The sequence below is a fragment of the Ovis canadensis genome, chromosome 21, assembly GCF_042477335.2.
Source record: "Ovis canadensis isolate MfBH-ARS-UI-01 breed Bighorn chromosome 21, ARS-UI_OviCan_v2, whole genome shotgun sequence".
NCBI classification, from domain to species: Eukaryota; Metazoa; Chordata; class Mammalia; order Artiodactyla; family Bovidae; genus Ovis; species Ovis canadensis.
Genome location: NC_091265.1, coordinates 49,730,245 through 49,753,952, shown reverse-complemented (window position 1 = coordinate 49,753,952; position 23,708 = coordinate 49,730,245). Strand labels below are relative to the sequence as shown.

At 49.4% G+C, this 23,708-nt stretch overlaps 1 protein-coding gene across 1 annotated transcript in view; it reads right to left on the bottom strand.

Moving 5' to 3' along the window:
- The window catches only part of OPCML (opioid binding protein/cell adhesion molecule like), a 1,043,008-nt gene that overhangs the window by 500,148 nt on the left and 519,152 nt on the right, over positions 1-23,708 (bottom strand). Inside the window, exon 2 of the mRNA XM_069565478.1 lies at positions 7,112-7,196. Within this exon, the coding sequence (XP_069421579.1) occupies positions 7,112-7,196 (85 nt within the window). The remainder of the gene's footprint in view (positions 1-7,111; positions 7,197-23,708) is intronic.

Sequence of the window (23,708 nt, the reverse complement as noted above, 5' to 3'; positions counted from 1 at the left end):
GGATCACTTGCTTCCTCCTGGTTCTTGGAGAAATGCTCTGTCATTGGTGTCCTTGTCATCATTCACCTGCTGGCTCTGTCCTGTCTGCAGGGTCCCTGGAGGTGCTGCTCATCCTGTGAGAGGGCACAGATGTTCCCAGAGGGCACAACATTCAGGGCAGGGTCAAAGCTAAGGGCACCCATGATTCTAGGGCAGCACACATGGTGGGTGGGACCCTCTGCAGCCTGATTTCTGGCCCCAAGAGATAGAGCAGTGCTTGCTGGTGTGCAGGTGAGAGGCGTAAAGGACCTGCTGGGGGCACAGCAACAGACGGCCACAGCCCTCAACCCAGTGCAGACTTCCTAACCTCTGCTCAAATACAGGTCCCAGGAACACAGAGGAGCCGTTTGCTTTTCCTGCTTGAAGCTCACGGAAACACTCTCTGTTCTCCCTACCTGGAAGAGGGTACTATCAAACTCAGAAGAGGGGGGAAACGGCATTCTAAGAGCAAGCACAGACTCTGACACATAATAACCATGTGACCCAAGGCAAGTGCCTCAACTTTCTGCACCTCAGTCTCTACACTGGGGATTGTACAGGAACAAAATTCGACATCCCGAAATGTTTCTGGCACATGGATTATTTCAAGCTGAAAACAGTCAAGGCCCAAGGCTCGGGAAGAAACTCTGACCTTCCCAGTAACTGCCTTGAGAATTCAGATAGAGGACCTATTCCAGGAATAGAGGGTCGGGAGAGATGTCTGCAAAGAATACAGCCAGGTGTGGGGGGCAACTTCCAGAGATCAGAGCCCACTCTGCGTCCCTCTCTGTTGGACCAACAAACATTTATTTACCAATCAATCTGCTTTTTCATCTCCATGTGAACTGCCTTCCTCTATTTAAACCTCCCACACCACTACTTCCAACATCCTCCTTTGTCTTCAGCTGAGGATGGTGTTCATGGTGAGGACTTTGGCCTTTGGGGTGAGTTATTTAGTTCCCCTGGGTTTCTTCCATGTATATATGTTATTAAACTTTTGTTTGACTGTCTCCTCTTCACCTGTCTGCTGTCTGTTTAATTCTTAGACCAGCCAGAAGACCCTAGAAGGGTAGAAGAAAATGTCTCCTTCCTGGACAGGATCATAATATTCTGAAAATTGCATGAAACAATAAGTAATTGGCCTGGCACCTGACATACAGTCAATTATGGATGACGGCGTCTATTTATTTAATCCCCACCCCACAGGTTTTACTGAAGGGTCTTCAGTGTGGTCCTGCAGGGAAGGGGCACCAGGCTCCAACACCTCCCTTCTCTAACCTCCTCTACTGAGGCAATGACACACAGATGGAGGCAGGGTGAGTGCTGAGCTGCAGAAACATCACAGCTTCAGTTGTCACGTCTTAAAAAAAGATGTGCCAGGTACGAGAAGTCCCAGGAAGGTGCTATGGCTGGAAGGTGAGAAGGCACTCAGTGGGAAGCCTCTCTCCCCAGGGCCCATTCCCAGCCACCTTCCTCCCCAACCCAACGTCAGCTAAAAGACATCTTCCTGCACGGGAAATGGTACACAAACGAACAAACCCAAAATAGTCTGGGGCCATCTTGAGCGGATTGGAAAAGAAAAAATCAAGAAAGATTAACAGTTCCTAACTTAACAGGCGACGCCATTTTGGCCAGCCCTAACATGCTTCCCATTGATGACAATGTTCAAGTCTTCCTTTGGAAAGGATGGACAGGACCTCTTGTCCTCTGCATCTTATGTCTGGACCTCATGAGGCCTGGAGCTCAGGCTGCCCAGTACTGCTCGCCTCCACCCTCCCCCTACACCAGAGCCAGCTACACAGTGACCAAGGTAGGCAGGCCAAGGTCCCTTTCCAGAACAGCAGGACTAAACTGAACCCAAGGACCAAATTTACTTAAAGGCCAAAAAAAGAAAAAAAAAAATTAACAAGGGCTTAGATGGGAACGGCTGAGTTGTTTAGAGCAATCCAGAAAGTCACGGAACATGTATGCTGACTGCCTCAAGATGAGCTCCCCACCCCCCATGCTGGCATCCCTACCAATCAGTGATTAGACGGCCTCAGTCTAGCCAGCCCCCCTCTTCCAGGCCTGCCAGATAGGGAAACGCCAGCTTCTCCATCCGCCCCTCTCCCTCCTGGCTCCGCGTGTCTCCCCTGGTCAACAGAAGGCAGGTTTCCACAGGAACAGCCCTGCTCTCAAGTCCATCACCCCACTGCAGCTGAGAAGACCCCCCTCTGCTCTGCTGCCCTGCTCCTCGCCTTGTCCCAGGGATGGCACCGCCTCGGGGGCCACTGGTGGACTCAATGTCCCCCCTGGCAAGTGATCGCACCAGAATGCAAGTCCCCCAGGCCCCCAAAGGCTCTAACCAACCACCTGCTGTTGGCACCATATTGTGAAGAGAATGGAACGCTTTCGCTGTGAGCATTTTATCCCTGCAGATTAACACTCCATCATACGAGACTGAGCTCCTTTACAGTGGAGTAAAGCATTCAGCCCAGATGTATCATTTTGGACCCTCAGTATCCATGACGGTGTCTGTAGCCAACACCTACGTCATGGCTTTTTGCCTCTAGGAACTCACAGTCCAACTACACCCACATGTAACTGACGTATACAGAGTGTGTATCCATCAGAACAAAGATTTGCAGCAGGGTGAGTCCTGACCATGAGCAGAAAGCAGGGTGCTGGCTGGCACTGCAGATGGACTGAGAATTCTAGAGCTCTGTGTGTGTGGTGGGTAGGGGGAGGAGAATGCTAGAGCTCTGTGTGTGTGGTGAGTGGTGGTGGAAGGGGGGAGGAGAATTCTAGAGCTCTGTATGCATCTGCGGGAAGGGGGAGAAGTGAACCCAGAAAGGACAGAGAATCACAGGTCATCACTGAGGTTTTGTTTGGCTCCTATAACAACCTGCACTTGTGTGTTGCTTCCTAATCAGCATAATAACACCATCTCTTTCATCTCCCCAATGCCTTAGATGGGGCAGATACCATCCCCAAGGGTACACAAATGAATTCAAGTGCTCAAAATCATTTGGCAGGTGAGGAAAGGAGCAAGAATCAAGTCCAGATGGTATGCAGGCTCCCGGGCCTGGTGGTCCTCCTCAGGCAATACAGCAGCTTTAAGTGGTGAAGTCCATGCACACAGGTAGGGTTACGTAAGTGTGGGCGGGGCCACTGGAGACCAGCCTTACTCAGATGCTCTGGGGCAGGAAGGGGATCTGGGACAGCAGTTCTCAACATGAGAAATACTAGAAGAGATCTTTAAAACGCCCATGCCCAACTCCAGACATTTTGCTTTAATTGGTCTGGGATCCTGGCCACGGAACATCTAAAATGCATCTCCAGTAACTCCGGGGCAACCCAGGTTAGCACTGCAGCTGAACTGGCCCTGTATGGACTTGTGCTCGGGTCCATGTCTGAATCCATCTTCCCAGGCCAAGAGCGAAGCCGTTGCCCCGATCGAAGTCCTTATTCAGTTTAGGTAACTGAAATGCTGAAATTCACGTGCTGTGGCCTTGTTTGGAATAACCGAGTGGCTCTTCCGAATGTTCTAATGTACAAAAAACCGAAGCTGCTGATGGAGAGGGCAAAAGGCAGAGAAACATCCAGGAAAAGACAGGACTCCTCCCTGGGAGCCTGACTGCCTTGGTGACTTTGGCAAAATCCTGCTACTCAGATTCCTCCTTGGCAGTGGTTAACCTCCAAATACTGGGTTCCAAAGAGATTAGCTCAGAACTCCAAATGAAAATGCGAGGGTATTTTAGACGAGAGTTTCTAAGCATAATCCCAGATCAGCCAGCCTGGATCAGCAAAACTGATTATCCTGCCATGCTTTAAAAAAAAAAAAAAAAAATCCCTCCCCAGTTGCTGGCGGGAACTTTTCCCACTTAGGAGAACAGTTACAGCAACAACCCCCACCTTCAGCCTACCAAAACCCCCTCAGAATGTTCACGGACACGGATGATGTGGTCCACTGCAAAACCGAAGCAAATTTAGAGAAGATTGAGGTCCAGGTGAAAACACATCTGGTGAGGATTGTGTCACTGAAATAGCCTAACAGACACCAGCTGACCACACCGAGCATCCTGGGCTCCCTTCCTGACGTGGGCAATGATTCAGACACAGGACTTCTAGACACTTGTCATATCTAATCTAATGCAGAGGCGCAGAACATTTTTAACCCAACAGCAGATAATTGTAATGAAATGATTCTGGCCAAGAGGGCCCATTTGTAATAATGAATTCAAATCAGATTCATAGCAGCTATAATTCAGACACTGTGAATACCACCTTCATTTTCCATATCATCTCTCTTCCAAGAAGGCAAAATAACTCCATAGTCACATAATTATTTTTACTTTTCAAGTAGCCCTGTGAAGTAGTTATGAGGAAGATAATATTGCCTCATCTACATAAAATGAGTTCCTTCCATGTTCAATCAAAGACCTGGCACCACAAACATGCCTCCGAGGAAGGAGATCACCCCTCTCTAAGCCAAACAGGGTCTCACTGAAACTTTCAAAGAAGGACCGAGCTTTCTCTTTCTCTTGGCTTCTCCTGGTTGGTCTTCGACCTCCTATGTGACTTCATTCAAGATTGAGAAACAGGCTTGGATTACCTTGATCCGAGGCAGCCACATAGGAACAGACTGTCTATGGTTCTGACTAGTGGACCTGGGAATCAGTCCGTGTTTTCAATGCCTTCTGAACATCTGATGCATTCAGAACACTAAATTCCCAAACACAGAATTCCCAGCGGCACACCTTTTAGGAGATTAGAGTGACTGAGATTAAGAACTGCAATTTTTTAGAAGCAAAAAAAAAAAACCAACAAGATGATACATCTATCTGGGGTTGAGGCCATGGACTTCCAGAGATGGGAAACAGGATGCCCGCCCCCTCGGAGTCCTGACAAACAAGGGTTTCACTGAGACCGGCACACAGCTGTCGAGAACAGAAGGGAAGAGATTGAGACCCCCAGAAATCTGTGAGAGTCATTGATGTTATTTTAAGAAACACTGTGACCGTAGTGAAATCAGAACCTTAAAAAATAAGGGAATAGTAAGAATTCAGTGATCAAAGATGGAAAGACAAGAATGAATAACATGTAAAAGCATATAAAATGGAGGCATTTGATAAAAATAAAAGAAAATGTAATAAAAGAGGAAAACATGAGAGGTAAAAGAAAGAGAATACAGAAAGATTAAAATGGGGACAATGCACGGAATTTCTCTATGTCAGGGCAACTTATACAGAAGTCAAGAGGCAAAATCATCGTAAGATGGGCTTACTTTTTAAAAAAGAAAGCATGCCGTCAGGTAACAGATAACAGTTATATTCAAATATGTAAGGTTTTTCTTTCTGTTTTTCTCCACAAAGCACAAAAAGTAACTATTCAGCTTTTCCCTTTTTTATTCCCATTCCCATTACGAAGCCCAGCTGCTAAACATTAGAATTGAAGATCATGAAAACAGGCCAGCAGCTAATAAAAACGCAGCTCAAAGCTGGCCCTCTGCTGGTGGAACAGTGTTACTGCATCCCAGAAAGCTTTAACTTTCAGGGACAAGAAAAGGCCGGAGGATTTTGGAAAGTTCAGCACTGAGACCTCATCCTGTGTTACGCCTCTCTGTCCCTGGTTAAGAGGGTATGAGTTTGGAGGATGGAGAGAGAGGCACACAGCATGGGCACCCCTTAACACCCACCGCCATTTCCCCACGTCGCCTGGGGTAACACGCACCATAGCCTGGCTGATACTCCTCTGAGCAGACGGGCCCTCTGATTGTGCCTCGCCCCTCACCCCGGGATTTCTCTGATGCAAGGAAGTATGCATGTTATACTCCCTCTAGTCCGGAGCAGCCCAGGGGGGTTCCCTCCTGCTGGAGGTCAAGAAAAGAGGTCTGTCTCCCTTCTGTTTTTTCTCCCTCCTTCTGGGGCCTCCATGTACCATCAGAGAGGGTTCTAGGACCTGTGCTTGGGCTCAGAAAAAAACACAGTGAGACCACCCAGAAGGCAAGCATCAACCTCCACGCCTGGCCTTAGGAAGGAATAACAGTGGCCTTCGTTTCCTTCCCCGGGGAGAGGCTCCTCTGGGCTGAGAGGGATACCAAGGAAGTCGAGGGCCGAGCAGGAAGGGAGCCCCGCCCTCACGCGTTCCTTGAAGCTGCCAGCCTTCTCGGCTGCAGAATCTGGGGCACGATGTTTTATTTCCACCGTAACCATCAAAGTCACAGGCAGGGCAAATGCATTCACCCCATGCACACTATGAGCAGAGTTAAGCTGGGACGTCCCTGAATCTGTCTCCGAGGACCAGAACTGCCTCATTAAAGGGATAAAAGATGATATCTGCTGAGCTGGTGGAAAGTGGTGGCTGCATTTTTATTAAAGTCTCTGCTGCAGCAGGCCGGGTCCCTAAAGGTTCATATTCCAAGAATCTCCACCCCTTTGCCTGGAGCCCGTAAGTGCTTCTCTGTAACTCATTAAGGTAAAACAAAAAGCTTTCCTATTGTGCTTTTCACACAGGAGTGTTGTCGTTGCATAAAAGAAACATGTTTCCTCTCCCGGTGCCGAGCCTGCAAAGATAAAACTGCCCTCATAATTTACAACCGGGGCCCCAGGAGCAGCACACGGGGTTGGCATGGATGGCTGCGGACCCATAAAGGGCCCGGGCCCAGCAGCTGGCAATTCCAGAGCCGGAAATTTCAGGTATCCCGCTGGTAGAGGCCAACCAGCCCTCTCTGGACCACCGTGCCTCATCACATACCTTCCCGACTGTGAGACAGCCCCCAGGGCACCAGTGCTCCCAAGCTCAGACCCCAGTATTTCAATGCCAGGGCTCGCGTCGCAGTGCCAAGCCTAGCCACAGCCTCATGGATACATGCAGTCCCAAGCCTCAGGACTCGCTCCGAAAACCCGGGGCCTGAGAAGGCACAGCGAATGACCAAGCTGTCCAGGAGAACGGGTCCCAGCTGCCACAGAACGCCAAGTGGGCACCTCTTGGGCCTGCAAAAGCCCTCTCCCACGCTCGTCCCCCACGCAGGTCTCCGGTCCTCTCTCGCTCGCCGGTTCCCACCGAATCCCATCCGAGGGGCTCAGTCCCCCGGCGAAGTTCAGCTCCCTACCTGAGGGTGGCGCTCTCCCCCTGCCGGACCGTCACGTTGTCCATCGCCTTGGGGAAGGTGGCATCTCCGCTGCGCACGGGCACTCCTGTGGGTACAAGGAACAGCAGCCTGAGAGACACGACCACGAGGCACTTCCAGGGCAGGAAGAGGGACCCACAGACCCCCATCCTCGACAGCCACAACTTCCCAGAACTCCGGCGGCGGCTCGGTCCTCGTCCCCCGCCCCGCACGCCGGCGGGTCTCGGGCAGCCGCGCGGGGAGGGAGGCAGGGGCTGGAACCAGCCAGAAGCGGAGAGGGGGGTAAGGAGAAGCGGAGTCCAGGCTCTCCGGAGTCTACTGATTCTTCCTCAGATCCTGCCTCAGCTTTCCAGCCTGGCACAACCAGATGCCCCCTCCTGCATCCAAAACGCTTTCTCGATGCTCCCCTGGGGAGGAGGGAGGCGGCCGGGAAGGGAGAGAAAGGAGGAAGGTGCGGGATGAAGGTCACGGTTGTTCTTTCTCTGCCTCTCTTCGAGATGCTACTTTAACATTCAGTTGGGCACGTCCTGCCGAGGTCTGGCATCAAAAGTTTATAACCCAAAGAAGGCAGGCAAGTGTCTCTGACATAAAGGAGATGTCATAAAAAGCTGCCGCTTCAAGGAGAGGAGAGAATGTTTTATTAGATCACACATATGTACAGATGTATTTAGAAACCAGCCCGAGTCTCCGATCTGGAACGCCAAGGCGGTAAAAAGTTCCACCGCGGGGACCCGCAGCCGCGGCCAAGTCCAGCGATCCTCCGGAGCGGCGGGTGCCTGGCGTCCTCGCCGCAGCCCGGGCGGCGACTGGCGGCCGGCCCGGCCCGCGGAGCCCCCGCGGCGCAGGCTCGGGGCGCACGGGGAGCGGGCAGACGGCGCGCCCGCCTCTCCGGGGACGCGGCGCGGGGCGCGGGGACGCGCGGACGCCACGCTCAGCGGCCGCCCCCGGCCTCCGCGCCGCCGGCCTCCCGGGAGCAGCCCCGACGCGCGCGGGCCCCGACCGCAGGGGTTGTCATGGCAGCAGCTCCATCACTGACCGCCGCTCTCCGCGGTGCCGGCGCCGAGCGAGCGGGCGGACCGCGCGCATCCCGGCGGGCGCGGGGCGCGGGCTCCCACCTTAACCCCCGCCGCGCCGCCCACTCGCGCCAGGAGCAGCGCGGGCCGGCCTGCCACCTCCCCGGCTCCTCTCTCCCGCGACACCGCGGCTGCCCGGGAACGCTGCGCCCCTTTCGGCGGCTTCCCTACGTGCTGGCGGGAGGGAAGGGCGGGAGAGGGAGCTCGGGGACCGCAGCAAATTGGAAACTGACTCGCACCTTCCCTCCCCGGATGCCGGATGCCAAGGCAGAAGTTGCCAAACCCCGCCCTGAAGAGCTCAACTAGGTTTCCCGCGCCAGAATGCCGACTCAATGCGCGCGGTGCGAGGCGTCCGCAGCTCTGCCGTCCCCACTCCACGTGGCCGAGCTACAGTCCCATCCCAGACAGAGCTTGCCTGGGCTCTGGCGAGATGGTGGAGCGCTTTCTGCTCCGGTGACCCACCTTGGAAATACTCCTGGCCCTAGGCTTGCTCTCTCTCTCTCCAAATGGCAAATCTGAATGTCTCCCTACCGCATCACCTGCTAAATCGTCTCCATCCTACTCCACGTTACTACCTAAGGCTCTCATTGTAAGCATACAAGAGCTGGGAAAGGGGGTGAGCTCCTGAAAAGTACTGACTGACTTTTACAAAATCTGTCTGTTGCTTTATGGTCACAACATGAAGTGGAAGCACCATGCACCTGGAGAGGAACTGGCGGTTAGGGCACTCTTAGAATACAGTCTGTCAGTTTGGAGTGCCAACGCATTTCTTCTGGTCAAGAGCTGAAGGCTTTCCTTGGGCCTGTTGAGAGGATTTCTTTCTCCACACCTTATTGTGCGGCTCCTGCTCTTGTATCCTAATCATAATTGAATGGTTGCTAGGTACATTTTGCTTTACTGTATTGGTACTCAAATCCTTTGCAATATTAGCCTGGGCTCTGAACAACTGTTCCAATGAAACGTAATTCAGAAATAAGCTGTAAAGTCTTGCCATGGGGTGTGTTCATTGCTGAAGGGCACATAAACATGCTAGCTGCTCTCAGTTATAAAGGACTGGACGCAGATACTATGCTACAATAGGCTGTGGGCTTCCCTGGTGGCTCAGTGGTAAAGAATCCGCCTGCCAATGCAGGAGACATGGGTTCAATCCCTGGGTCCGGAAGATCCCCTGGAAAAGGGAATGGCTATCCACTCCAGTATTCTTGCCTGGAGAATCTCATGGACAGAGGAGCCTGATGGGCTACAGTCCATGGGGTCCCAAAGAGTCAGCACGACTTAGCGATTAAACAACTATATACTGTACTGTGATGAATATACAATATAAATAAATGCTGTCCATCCTCCACCCCCTGCAAAAAGATAACTACACATATCCCAGGTCTAAAGTTTTTAATTAGAGCATGGGACCTCAGGAAGAAAGAATACTTGTTGCTAGTTATGCCACATGTGTTGTGTAAGTTTTAATAGAGTGAAAGTACCTGGAGTTCCTTCCCGGAAAGCAGGTATTAACAATGCAGATGAGTAGTATGGTTCCTAGTGAGCTCCATGCCAGGAGGGGTAATATATGCTAGGAGGAGAGAGAAGGCCTCAGAGAGCAGCCTAATAACGTATTCTGGGATCACCCACCAGTTTTAATGACATACACCTTTCCTTAAGACCTGAGTGTAGCTGCATTTTCTGTATACACATTGCACATAACCCTCTAAATTCCGAGATGTTCTTGTCCACGGTCAATGTCCTGGAAGGACTTCAGTCGTGCAAAGGGGAGAACTGGGGCTGGGCTTACAATTTTCTTCAATTACAGAGTTTGTCTCTTGAATACCGAGGGTGTGAGCCGTCAGGATGGGTCAGGCTGCCACACAAGTCACGCAGATCCCTCCACTTGGTTGCTGGGCACATGGATGACCGACTCACACCACTGCCGGTTCTAGCGCTTCTCAGGAGGTGCAGCTGGGCTGTGTTCCCAAAGGCTGAATCAGCCCATGTAGGACTGCTTGAGATGAAAGGAGTTGTTGGAAAAGAAAGCAGAAAAGAACATGAGATTCCAGGTGTGAGGAAAACAGGTGGGGCAAGAAGAGAGGCAGAGATAAGATGAAGTAAGACATTGTATATTCATAACACGTGAACATCCTACCCTTGGGGAGATGGTCAACTTTTTTTATTTTTGCAGGGCTGACTTCCCCCAGCTCTAGATATCTGGAGTCCTAGAGAATGGGGCCATCATCTTTCTCTTCAGTGAGTCGGCTTTCTAGCTAGTTCAGTATTTGTGGGTGAATAAGTGGATTGAACTTAAGAGCTAGTGAATCAGAGAAATAACGGCAGGGATTTGATTTTTGTGTGAATCTACGCCTGTCTACAGTTTGGTGGGGGCGATTCATTCATCTGTAAAGCACTGCTGCTGCTGCTGCTGCTGCTGCTGCTAAGTCGCTTCAGTCGTGTCCGACTCTGTGCGACCCCAGAGACAGCAGCCCACCAGGCTCCCCTGTCCCTGGGATTCTCCAGGCAAGAACACTGGAGTGGGTTGCCATTTCCTTCTCCAATGCATAATTGCTAGTGACCGGTATATCCTTTGAGATATTAGAAGGCCAACCCAGACTGAAATGGGAAAGGGGAAAGGGGGTGAGCTCCTTTATAGTTTATATCAGCAGATTTCTATGAAATGCTTGACTTGGCACCATGGTAGGGAGCCCCTAGCAGCTATGCCTTGCTTGGATATATGATGACATACATGAAGACACATAAAATGAGGATGGACTAGAGAACTCAGCACAATGGTTCTGCAGTTGGATCATCCATTCAGACACTGCCTCCTCGACCCTTCTGCTGTGTGACTGGTATCTAATAATGCCTGTCCCGCCTATTTCATAGGATTTGGGGGTATTGTGAAACGTCCCCAAGATGAGGTTGGAAGGTAGGTCGGTTAAGGTGGCAGACATGGAAAACACTGCCTTGAAAGAAAGGAGTTTATCCCTTGGTGTTCCCCAGAGAAGGAGGCATGTCGCACCATGCAAGGTTGCTTGGGGAAGCACCAGGAAGCAGAAAGAACAAGGAGAAGGTCGGATCCAGAGGCTTTATGGTAGTTTCCAGGTGAAGGAATGGACGAGGCAGGGTAGGCGAGCTCAGTCGAATATAGGGTTGGATTGTTTGAATAACTGTGACAGCCTCAGACTCTCCCTGTATCCTCTAGTTGTCCAGTACCTGGCCCTGGGGTGACTCAGGGCAGGGGAAGCACTGGCTTGGTGACAGTTGGGTCGAGAAAGTGGTTAGGGTTGTGGGCTCTTCATGGATTGGTTTGCATATGAATGGCAGGTTGAAGGCTAGTCATCTGCTATCTCTAGAAATAGCTAGCCCTGGAGAGTCCAGGATTAGAAAGCCTCCAAGATGTCAAAGCATCATAAAATACAGAATTAAAAAAAAAAAACTCAAAACATGATTAATACAGGGTGACAATTAATGAGACAATTGCCTAAGGACTTGGCACCATGGAAGCACTTCGTAATCATAAATTATGATTATATAGCAAAATTCTCACTTTCCTGTGATGACAACTTGGGGCATGTTAAAAAAAAAATACAAATAAGAGGATTTAATTGGCCCATGGGCCAACCTAAGCTTTGATTCAGGTCTTACAGACATCTAGATATTTAGGGTGATTTTTAATAGGAAATGCAAGTTGGACCCAGTGCAGTTTAATAGCTTCAGAGAACTTAACGCAAGGAGGTGACATGATCTAATGACCTCTAAGATATCCCTTTGTCATGAAGAGAAGGGGTTTCAAGGACACGAAGTGGAATCAGGAGTAGAAGAGGGAAGAGATGATGTTGGTGACCGTGGTGAACAGGGTGATGGAGAAACAGGGAAAGGTAAGGAGTGTGCTGGGGAAGCACCGTGCCCAAGGCTCCCTGAGAGTCTAGATGTTGAGGCTGAGGAAATAAAAAGGTGGGGGTTGAGTCTGAAGTGGTACAATGTCTGGTGATGGGGATGAATCCAGAAGAAATAGGTTTAGGGAGGCAGAAGTTGAAAGAGTGAGTAAAACGCTGTATGAGACAGTCGGAAGGAGCCGTGGGCTGGCAGCAGGCGGAAAGAGGCTGAAGTCACATCGGAGCCTGAGGACACTGGCGTCCCAGTTAGGCCCCAGTTACAGGGGAAAGGGTAATAAAAGTCTCTCTCCATCTGCTCTGTGTGGGTAGGGTAGGGGGAGTATGTGATCCGTGGAACCCTCACCCCACATCTAGAGGTCCCTCTGCCTTTGTTTGTAAATTAGAAATAAATCCCATCAGTTTAAACCCCAGAACCTACGCCATTCTAAAGTTTAGTGATTCCACTGGTTTCCCATTGTCTCAATGTATTTCCTTTGCTCGCTCACGTCTCAGCTTCTGTCTAGATTCTGAGACTCTTAGGGGGTGTGACTGTGAATTATATCGGTTTGGTTTTAAGAAAATGCTGTTCACTTACCCTTAATGAAGCCGACAGGGAGTCAGGGGCAGGTTTAAGTCTTTTTCTTCTGTAACGTATCAGCTGTGATGTAGGTCAGTCAAAAGCCTTTGTTTTACTGGGTGGTAGGTCAGAATGTAGACACCTGAATCCAACCTCTAAAATCTACGTCTGGGTGATTTTACATAATACCCTTAACTTTGATCACCCTGAGTTTCCCTGCCTGTAAATACAGGCAATGATAGTAATGATTGTGTACGGTACTTGTGAGGGTTAAATGAAATACTGAATATAAAGCAGTCGGTTCCCTGCCTTGCCATCAGTAGGCATCCATCAATATTCATCCTCATTATCTATAGAAAGAGACGTAATTCCCCTGTCATCATTTTTTTTTTCTCTGAAGTTGCTCTAAGGGCAGATACACTGTACAGAGCAGGACAGACAAATCTCCAAGTTGTTCAGAAGTTGCGCGTGTGTGATGTGGGAAACTGAACAGGTCTCTCTCTAATTTTAAAGAGCCGATTTTAGAACTAGAAGTCACCTAAGGATCAAAGTGGTTATTACTATGATTTCCTTGTACCATGGAGAGGCTGCCTAGCTGAGGATAGCTATGGGGAGCTGCATCCAGCAGAAATATCTGAATTTATCTAATGAAATTTGTATCCAGTTGTAAAAGCAATTTCAAACTGTGTGTTATTCATAAATAAGGAAAACTTACAGCTTGTGTTTATCTGAGAGAAGATTGTACCCAGCTGCTCTGTGTGTGCCTTAGGAAGAAAGAAAGTAAGAAGCTAGAACATGATGCATATTTATATTCCAGAAACCGATCTAAATCAGGAGGACCCAATGGGGCAGGACGATTGAAGAGGCATGGAGGCTGAGCCAGAGGACAATGGCTGTCTCGGACCCTCAGGACATGCAGGCATCATAAACTAGAGATATTCACTAGTAAACAGTGAGGTCAGAACCAAAAACGAACTGAACCAAAAGCCTTCTGTTTTTTAGGTTCAAGGAAATTTCCAAGAAATGGAAACATACCAGAATGTCATGCTTTGGATGAGACACAAGTTCTGTTCAAAATAAAACTCAAAGCGATTCCTTATAATAACTGCCTACATGGCCAGTGTTAGATGGGAACGAAGAATTTCATTTCCCTTTGTCTTTTTGCTCCCTTGATAACTGAAGCAAATGTATGTGCTTTTTTGAGGTATAACTGACCTATAAAGCTATAGTAATCTCAGGTGTACAACATAATGATTAGATATTTGGATTTGTTGCACAATGATCACCAGAGTAAGTCTAGTTGACACCCATCCCTACATAGTTACCATATTTTCTACTTCCCTGGTGGCTCAGACGGTAAAGTGTCTTGCTTACAATGTGGGAGACCTTCCATGCTTGGGTCGGGAAGATCCTCTGGAGAAGGAAATGGCAACCCACTCTAGTATTCTTGCCTGGAAAATTCCATGGACAGAGGAGCGTGGTGGGCTACAGTCCACGGGGTCGCAAAGAGTCGGAAGTGACTGAGTGACTTCACTTTCTTTCACTTTCCCTTGTGATAAGGACTTTAGAGGCAAAGAGATTTCAGTGGTTTTCCTGGTCCACTGCCGACCCGAGGCCAGACTGCAGGTCAGTGGAGTCTCACGCTGCCCTCCTCCTTCCATCATCAACCACATCACAATCTCTCTCGGGTCCCAGTGAGAAGAGCCAGCAGTGGACGGGAATTAACCCCCATGTTGCACATCCCAGCTCTGCCTCCTGTAACTGTGACCGGGGGCACACCGCTCATCCTCTCTAAGTCTGTGTGTTCTCATCCGTAAACAGGGTTAACAGGAGCTTCTTGGCAGGGCTGCCCTGAGAATGAGGACAGCTCAGCCTGCTTGCTGTACCTGGCATACTGACTGCCATCAACCATAACGCTCCTCTCCTCTTGATGCCAAAATGACTGAAACTGACCGAAACAAACGCGACAGCAATAGAAGCGAAGCATGAAGCACACGAGATTCACTTTGTGCAAAGATAGAGAGGATATATTCCCCACAACCAAAGGAGTGATCTACTGATAAATTACAATCCAGTCGCTGTAATACTGGCCTCCTTGGCCTACATTCTTCCTTCAAAGTATCTGACACACGTGGGTCCGTGTAACTCTCTCTCTCTCTCATCAGGATCACAGGGTCCCTGAGAGCAGGTGTTTCTTCTGTCCATCCCTGATTCCTCTGCAGTGGACTGGAGCCTGGAATGGCATAAATACCAGCAAATATTTGTTGCATGAGAGAACTGATGTCCACTTCCCATGGTCTGTGGACTGTCAGTAAAGCCGACAGCCGAGGATCCACCTCCATCCCCACCGTGATGCTTCTTCCTGTCCTCATCCCCTCCCTGGCCCCCAAACTCCTCAATGGTGGGACATCACAAGGCATCAACCACACTGAACGTCTCCTTCTAGAAAGGCTGGAGCCTCCTGCAAAGAGACGAGTTTCCATGAGCCATACAATAAAGTCAGCCTCATTAGTTTATAGTCACATTGCATAGAGTTCTATAAATCAAATCATGTAAGCCATAATATTGAGACCTACAAGCCATAAAAAGTTTTTTAAATGCTCAATAGGAGTTATTACAGCCTCACCAACCGCCCCCCGCCAACCCAAGTCTCATTATAGCTTCCAAGGTGACAGGTAGAAATTGGATCACTCCACCTGAGAACCAGGGTGGGCAAGAGAATCTGAACCTGCCACCCAGGGCCATGGGGGGTGGGCCTCTAAGCCCCAGCTTTCTCACTGGTTAGCCAGGCAACACTGTACTTTTTCTTCCTTTGAATAACTGAACAAGCTGTTCATGAGACCCCAACAGAGGGCTCAGCCCTGGGTTCCTGTGCTCTGATGTTTCACCTGCTCCCTCTCTCCCTTCCTGCTAAAAGGAATCTGAGCCCCCAAGGTCTTGGAGAGGATCTAGAGCTTGCTTCTTACATTATATGTTGAGTGCTTACAATCTTATCTCATTAGCCAAGCTTTGAAAAAATACGTTGTTCATTTATTTTGTTGACTAATTCATTAATTTTTTTTTCTGACCAATTGTGTTAGCTGCCCCATCATGTCCAACTCCGGCAACCCCATGGACTGTAGCCCACCAGGTTCCTCTGTCCATGGCAAGAATACTGGAGTGGGTTGCTATTTCCTCCTCCAGGGATCTTCCCCACCCAGGGATTGAACCTGGGTCTTCTTCATTGCAGGCAGATTCTTTACCATCTGAGTCAACAGGGAAGACCCTACTTATTGAAAAAAAAATTGCTGGGTCAGGGCATATAGAACATAGGATATAGTACCTGCCCACAGGAGTTTATAGTCTAGTGGGCAAGTGAATCAGATATTGTAATACAGTATGGTAAGATTTAAAGTAAAAATATGCAGGGATGACATCTAAGAGTCAGACCATCTAAATTAAATGAGGGTTCTTGGAAACGTATTCAAAGGAAGTGACTTTTAAGTGCACTCTGAAAGACTGAGAGGGATTTATTCTGTCACTGGATTGCTAATGTTGGAAACTGAGTGGACAATATGACCACTCACAGTGAAATGGGAAGGGTAGTGGATCCTGAGTGAAGGAGGATAAATGGTAAATGCTGAAGATAAGGTGCCAATGAAACATCCAAGGAGAGCTTTCTGTTGGCATTTGGATATTTAGGTTTTGAGCCTGCGTGCATGCGTGCTAAGTCGCTTCAGTTGTGTCCTGATTGTGTCCTTTTCATGATTCTATGGACTCTAGCCTGCCAGGCATCTTTGTCCATGAGGTTCTCCAGGCAAGAATACTGGAGTGGGTTGCCATGGCCTCCTCCAGGGGATATTCCCAACCCAGAGATCCAGCTCACCTCTCCTACGTCTCCTGCATTGGCAGGTGGATTCTTCACCACTAATGCCACCTGGGAAGCCCCCTGAGCCTGAGAAGGTCATAATATTTTGAGCTGTGGATTTTGGAGTCATCTTTGTTTATGTGGAGCTGGAGCCCTGGGTTCTGAGGCAGTTGTTCAGCAGGAGCATCATAGTGAGGGGAATGAAGCGTTAGGTGGGAGGTCAGGGCAACACAGGCCCTGAAGGGGTGGAGGGAGGTCTCCTGAGGGAGTGTGCACACTGGCCAGAAAAACAGAAGGGAAATCAGGGATCAGTGACCTCCTGGACTACAAAGAAGAGAGCGGTTAAAAGTGCGATGCTGGAGAATTCAGGCCACTGAAGGATGGCCCGCCATGCATCTGGCCTGCATGGTGGGGACAATGGTGGCTTCGGCAGAAGTGGTTTCCCCTTGGGGCAGCAGAAGTTGGGTGCTGAGCTGAGGAATGATGGAGAGAGCAGGTGGGAGGTGTGACAAATAAGACGGGGAAAGGTAAAGGGAGGCTCTAACTGCATGGACAGGAGGGAGGCTGGCATTGGGTTTTATTTTATTTCATCTATAGCCTGATAGCCCTATCAGTACCCCTTGGTACTGATATATGGAATCTGAAGACAAGAGTCCCTGGACCTGTCAGAGACCTGTGTGTGCTAATCACAGTATTTTGTGTGTGGCTGATGATTAATGAGTATATGTCAGATGCATTGCTTCAGGTCAGATGTTCCATCTGTGGACTTGCTCAGGGACAGACCAACCAACCAATATTGCAACATTTAAAAAACAATTACAATGGCCATCATCAACAGCAGCAGCATCACCACTGTGCTTGTCACCACCATCCTCCCCATTGTCACCATCGTCACCGTTATAACCATCACCACCTCCACCAGCATCCTGCTACGTGCCAGACGCTAGGGTACATGCCTCACAGGCACCACGTCCTGTCCTCCTTTTAACATCTCTGGGAGAAAGGTCTCGTTATGGTTAGATTAAGAAACCAACGCATGGAGAAGAAAGGTTGTTCCTCATCATTTCTAGGAACCCAAAGTACAAAACGCTAAATCTTTTCCTGCCCCCATCACGGTTCACTGCTGTCCCAACAGCAGCCATAACGGTTCCTGGCAAATAGCACATTTTCAATAAAATGTTTATTCAATTAATAATAAAAACCAGTTATGTATCTCCATTTCATAGCCTCCAATTTCCCAGACATTAGAGCTATTCAAGATGCACATTCCAAGTATTGGATAATTGAAGACATTTGTCTTCATTTGGACATTGGATGATATTTTATTGGTAGCAGTTTAGCTCGAGATGGAGCAGAAGAATTAGGCTAGTTGAATGCATGTCGGTCCAGAGGCCCTGTGCCCACATCCCGCTGATGCTGGACCATGCTGTTAGTTGTTTATCCTGGAGGAAGTTCCTCATGGTGGGAAAGCAGGGGGCTGGGCCCCTTGCTTAACAGGCACTGTGGACAGGCTCCAGAGAGGAGTATTCTAATTACAGCGAAACCTCAGCAGTAGGAAACATACTTGTGATGGGCATGATCACGTGGTGTGGAGTGAGTCTCTCATAAAATGTTGTGACATCACAGCGTCCAGCTCTGATTCCTGTATTTGTGCACGTTCTCAAGCTCTCACACTGGCACTTGTGTTCTGGTCACATTTTAAAATGTCCTTTTTATGGTGGGTTTTGGCTGAAAAAGTTTGAGGTACGTTGGCCTGAACAGTCTCTAAAATTCTGCTGGCCTGCCAGCAGAATCACCACAGCCACACTGGTATCCAGGATTTGTCTCTGGATTAGTTCTCATCACTAATGTCCCCCAACCTCTAATACCTGTCTCTGGGGAGGTAGAAAGGGATGTGGGAAGAAGAGACACTTAGGGCAAAGCTTTGTTATAGAACATAAAAATGAACCCAGCCCTGTCCAATCGCCCACCTAGTAACCTCAAGCATTCTTTAAAAATGGAATTGGGTGACTGCCTGTAGTATGTTTCAAGAAGGAACATCACCCTCAGATGCACTATCGTGTGGCAAGATTCCGGCTATCAATTAAGGCATGGGAATAGTGTAACAGGTGTCTGTCTTGCCCCTAAAACTGAACATAAACCCAATGCTTGGACCTCTTATTTCTATTAGGAAGATTGAACTACTCTGTATAGGACACCAGAGAGAGTTTGGAACCTGCTACTTCTATTGCTGCTATGAAAAATAACATTTAAAAACACAATAATAATAGTAATAATAACTGAACGCACACAGCATACCCGAGTCTAAATTAAATGACTAATACACACAACCGCATCAGCCTGCCCAACAGTCTAATTTCATAGATGGAAAACTGAGGCTCAGAGAGGGTGATATCTGCATAAGATCAGAGTGTCAGGAATGGAGATCTCCCTCTAAAGGCTCAGGTATTTCCTTATAGCATGGGAACATCAGAAATCTGGTGCTTTCTGCATCAGAGTCCCCTCATCCAAAGCTGGGGATCCCATGTGTGTGAAAAGCACAACTGTTGTGCAAGCAGAAAGCCAGAGCAAGGCCAGCAGCAGGGCTGAGGACAGCAGGGATGAAAAGGGGGACAGGGGCGCAGGCAAGGCAGGACCCCTGGGAAAGCACAGGCCGCCTCACTAGGCAGAGGGTAAAGCGAGGCTGTGAAATAAAGCTGCGTCTTCTGCTCTATTTTCCACCCTATCCCTCCCCCTCTCCATCTGTCTGTCTCTTCCCTTTTCTCTCCCCCTCTGTCTCTTCTCCCCTCGCAAATCTTCATCTGCTAATTTCCATCCAACATGTTTATGAATTAATTCCAACACTTCTTTATTTCTGTGTCAAGATAGGCTGTTTCCTAACCTTCCCCACCCCCTGGCAAAGTGTGCATTTTGTCCCACAGGCTGTTTTTCTGATAACACCTGGACTGAGTCACTTACTCTGACATCCACCCAAGCCACTGAGGGTCCACAGAGATGAAAGGCCAGGTCCCAGACTGGACCACCTCGTTGTCAGGCAGTGGGGCAGAGAGAGACTGAGGCTGAGGACTCTGGGGCTTTGGGAGAAACAGGAGAATTCAATAAACAAACTCCCCAGATGCTGAAACAGGGCTAAAGTGACTGTCTTCTGTGAGAGGCAGGGTCTGTCAGAAATGAACCTCACCATCCTCATTTTAATGAGAGCAAACTAATAGTGCTGGGCAGGGGGGTTCTAAAAATAGGTTTCTTGGAAATGTAGAAATGGAGACAGACACAAACAGAATGCCAAGCTATAGCCTGGTGTCTTTTCAGCTCTGAAATACCTATGCTTCTAGGCATGATGAAACTATTGAAGAAGAGATTCTGAGATCTTCATAACTTAAATCAGTCAAGAATAAGTGCATTTTAAAGACAAGCAACGTAAAGAGATGGGTCGTTCTAAGAGCAAGGGAAAGAAACAGCGTATAAAGGGCCAGACCTGCTGGTTTGTAAATATGTGTTTGATAGACAGACTGGTTGATTGGTGGACGGATGGATGCATTTAAGGGAGAAGGAGCCAAGAGGATGCTATTTGCAGACTTGGCAAGGAGAAGACAGCCAGCACCAGGAACAGGAATACAAGGAAGTCCAGCACACAAACATGCCCCAAGGACAGCAGTTACAAGTGCACACAGGGGGCTGGTGCAAAGGGATTGGACAGGACAGAGCTTCAGGCTCTGCAAAAGTGACTTCCACTCTCCTGCCTTTGCAAAAGTGACGACTTCCACTCTCCTGCCTTTGAGGTCCTCACCTGGAAACTAAGTCACTGAACCAGATGCTTTGCAAATTCCATTCCAGAGGGAAGAGCCTACAGATCCATGTCCACTGCGGACACAGGGGTCTTTCCATCCGCATCTCTCTCTGCTTCAGCCAGAGCTGCTTTTCTATCCAAAGCACCCTCCTCTGCACATCCAGCTCCCAAGCTCACCTCGACGCCCAGCTTGCGTGTCACCTTCTCTGGGTGAATCCCCAGTTTCCCAGCATAAGTGCTCTCCACTCCTCAGCCCCTCCTCAATAGCTCCTTCCTGTCTTCTTATTGTGGTGTGTTTGGCCCAGGTTAGTCCAGGGCACCTTCTCTTTTCTGCATGATGGAGAATCAGTCTGCCTCCATCCTCAGCATCAAGCACAAAGCTTAGCAGAAGTAGGTGCTCAATACACATGTACGAAATGTATGGCTGTGACACTTTCCGCAGAAGCACCGACTTCACAGCAGCTTCTGTGTTTAACTGGATGGATGCTCCAGCGCCACACAGCAGACGCCTGAGGATGCTTCCTGATGAATCATTGCAGGAAGAAAACCCGAGAAGAGGGAAGCCAAGCACAGAAACTAGCTCACTTATCATCCCCAATCCAGGCCTGGGTTCCCCCTGCCTGCACGCCTTCCAGTGTCATGGTGAAGACAGCTTTTCCCAGACAAAAGAGTGAGCCTGGAACTCACGTCTCTTTGCAATTAGCAAGCACCCGCATGGTAAACAGGCTCATTTTGCTCGTACATCAGCAGTTTGCCTAATCAGTGATTTCTACTCAGAGCTGGAGGAAAAGATTTCGAGTCCGGACCATGGTGTGAGTGAATGGAAGATGGTGGTTCACAGGAATACCCTGACTATTTTTCTTCCATGTGTCATAGAGGGGGCACCACGCTGAGTGAAGGATGTGGTCATTTGTTTCTTTACAGATATCCTTTTCATGTGCAAATCTCTCTTTAACATGACTTTTCACACTGGCTCTTGCTTGGGCCCTTGCTTGCGCTTGTGTGGTTCTGACTTTAAAGACAGCCCACATTCCAGACAAGGTCCGGCCAACTACTTGGGAGCTACTGTTTAGATCCAGCCAGAGGCAATCAGGCTTCCCAGGCGGTGCTAGTTGTAAAGAACCCACCTGCCAGTACTGGAGACATGAGAGACAGGTTCAACCCCGGGTTAGGAAGATCCCCTGGAGAAGGGCGTGGCAACCCACCCCAGTATTCTTGCTTGGAGAATCCCATGGACAGAAGAGTCTGGCGGGCTACAGTCCACAGGGTCTCAAAGAGTTGGACGTGACTGAACGACTTAGCATGCGCCGGAAAGCATGGAACTGCATTCCATTTTGAGGCTCTGCCTTATTTTGTGCTATATTTAATCTTTAAACTGGGGGTGCTCCACCAACTTACCTTTTCACTTCAGCACCTGTGACCTCAGAGCATCACGCCCCTCCCCGCCCCCCCTCCCAGTGTGTCTGCTCTATGTGGATGAGAAACAAAACAGACTCTTTCATCTGCCAGACAGAACCGCACCTGCTCGGCAGAGCGCCTGGAGATCCATGATGTGGACGTGCGGCGGTGGGACTTGATCCGGCCCCAAGCCCCAAGCACAGGACCTTGGCAGGGCATCACCCACCCACACTCAGGACTTCACAGGCATGACGTGGCAGTTTCAGGATCCTTGGGAGGGCAATCACTCTGTCCTAGAATTCTGGACTAGGCAGGGTCTTAGGCATTGTTTGTGCTCACTTGTAGATAATGCTAGGAGCCTGTGTGTGACCCATGGCTGCTGGTTCCCGGGTTGTTTGGGAACTTTCCATGGACATGAGTATCACTACATCAGACGGCCTTACATTATCAACAGGCAGCTTCGGCTGTTAGGATGTGTCCTTCTTATGTCCATTCATCCCATTTTTAAACCAGCAGGAGAGAAATAGGAGGCAGGAGAGGATGCCAAGGTCAAGGTTATCGCTAACTATTAGTTCTTCTTCCTATGGTAATGACAACGTTGTTATTACCAACTGTTGCCATGGTTGTTATTGCTGTTTCATCATTCTTTATTATGACTTTCCGCCTCAGCATCACCCCCTACTAACTCCAGGGCCACCAGCTGTGTCTTGACCCCTCTGGCTCTACACAGCCACACCTGAGTTATTTCCCCACTGGCTGTGGGTTCAGGCCAGTGAATGTACATGGCAGGATTGCGGCTGAGCCCACCCTGCTGGCAGCAGTTATAGGGAAGGGAGGCACTCAGAGGCTGGTGAAAAGAGTTTCCTGCACGGAGCCCAGAGGGCAAGACACGTGCACACAGTGGTGAGAGGACAGGTCCAGGAACCCCCCACACCAGCCACAGATGAGGATGAAGAAGCTGGAAACACAGGCAGAAGGAAAGACCCCTTTCTGCACAGGCCTTGTCTGAATAACACTGACTCCAAACACACGTGGAAATATAACTTGACCAAGAAGAGAATCACCAGAAACACCCAGATTCCCCATCTCCTTCATTAGAGAGATGTTATGGACAGGAGCGCAGCAGACATGGGTGTGACGTTATGGGGGGAGCAGGGACTCGGAATCCTTCCGACTGGGTCCACTGCACGGCCCCACCGCTGAGCAAGGGTAGCCATGTCTCCCAGCGCCTCAGCCCAGGGCTCTGGTCTGCAAGTGGAGGGTAATGAGAGCACCCGTCCATCTGGAGGTGGGGGAGTGATGTCACGAGATGGTCCGTGGAACGACAGGGTCTCCGTGAAGAGTATGGCTCTCCGTTCCCCACCTCTAGCTCTTCTCGCACTCTCTGTCCCCCTCTCTCCTCCTGCCTCATCCCCATCAGTATTTTCAAAGGTCAAACAGACTCCCATTCTTCCATGATGTCACCGTCCTCATGGGGTCCCTGGGGCCACCCCAGAAGGCACTGTGCATAACACAGTTAGCATGGACGTCATGTGAGATGACCATCTGCTAGGAGGACTCCATGGCCCCTTCTCTGAAGGCCAGAGAGAAGGGTGTTCTCCAGCCATCGTGGCAAGAAGACAGAGGCTTGATGAGGTTGTGTGGTTTGCTGGGAGCTGCGCAGCCCAGCCAGTGGATCCGCACTCATGCCAAGGTACTCCCGACCCCTGCTTTCTTACGGCAGCATGCTCTGTTTTGCGTTCTCCTTTCTCAAAGGTGTCGTTGTTCTTACCTGCCTAAATTGTTGGTTCAGGACATGACCATCCCTAAGCCCTTCCATCTCTCATGCTGCTCAGGCGTGGCTGGCAGCCCCACAAAGGGGAGATAACCAGAGTTCAGATGTGGACCCTGTGACTGGGGGAGTTCCTGATTCTCACCAGCTCTGTTTTCCTCACCTGGAAAGACTAGCCATCCAACCTGATAGGGTTGCTATTAGGATTAAGTTCATTAATCCTCGTTAAGCACTTAATGCATTTTAATACCCAGGACTGCAGTGGA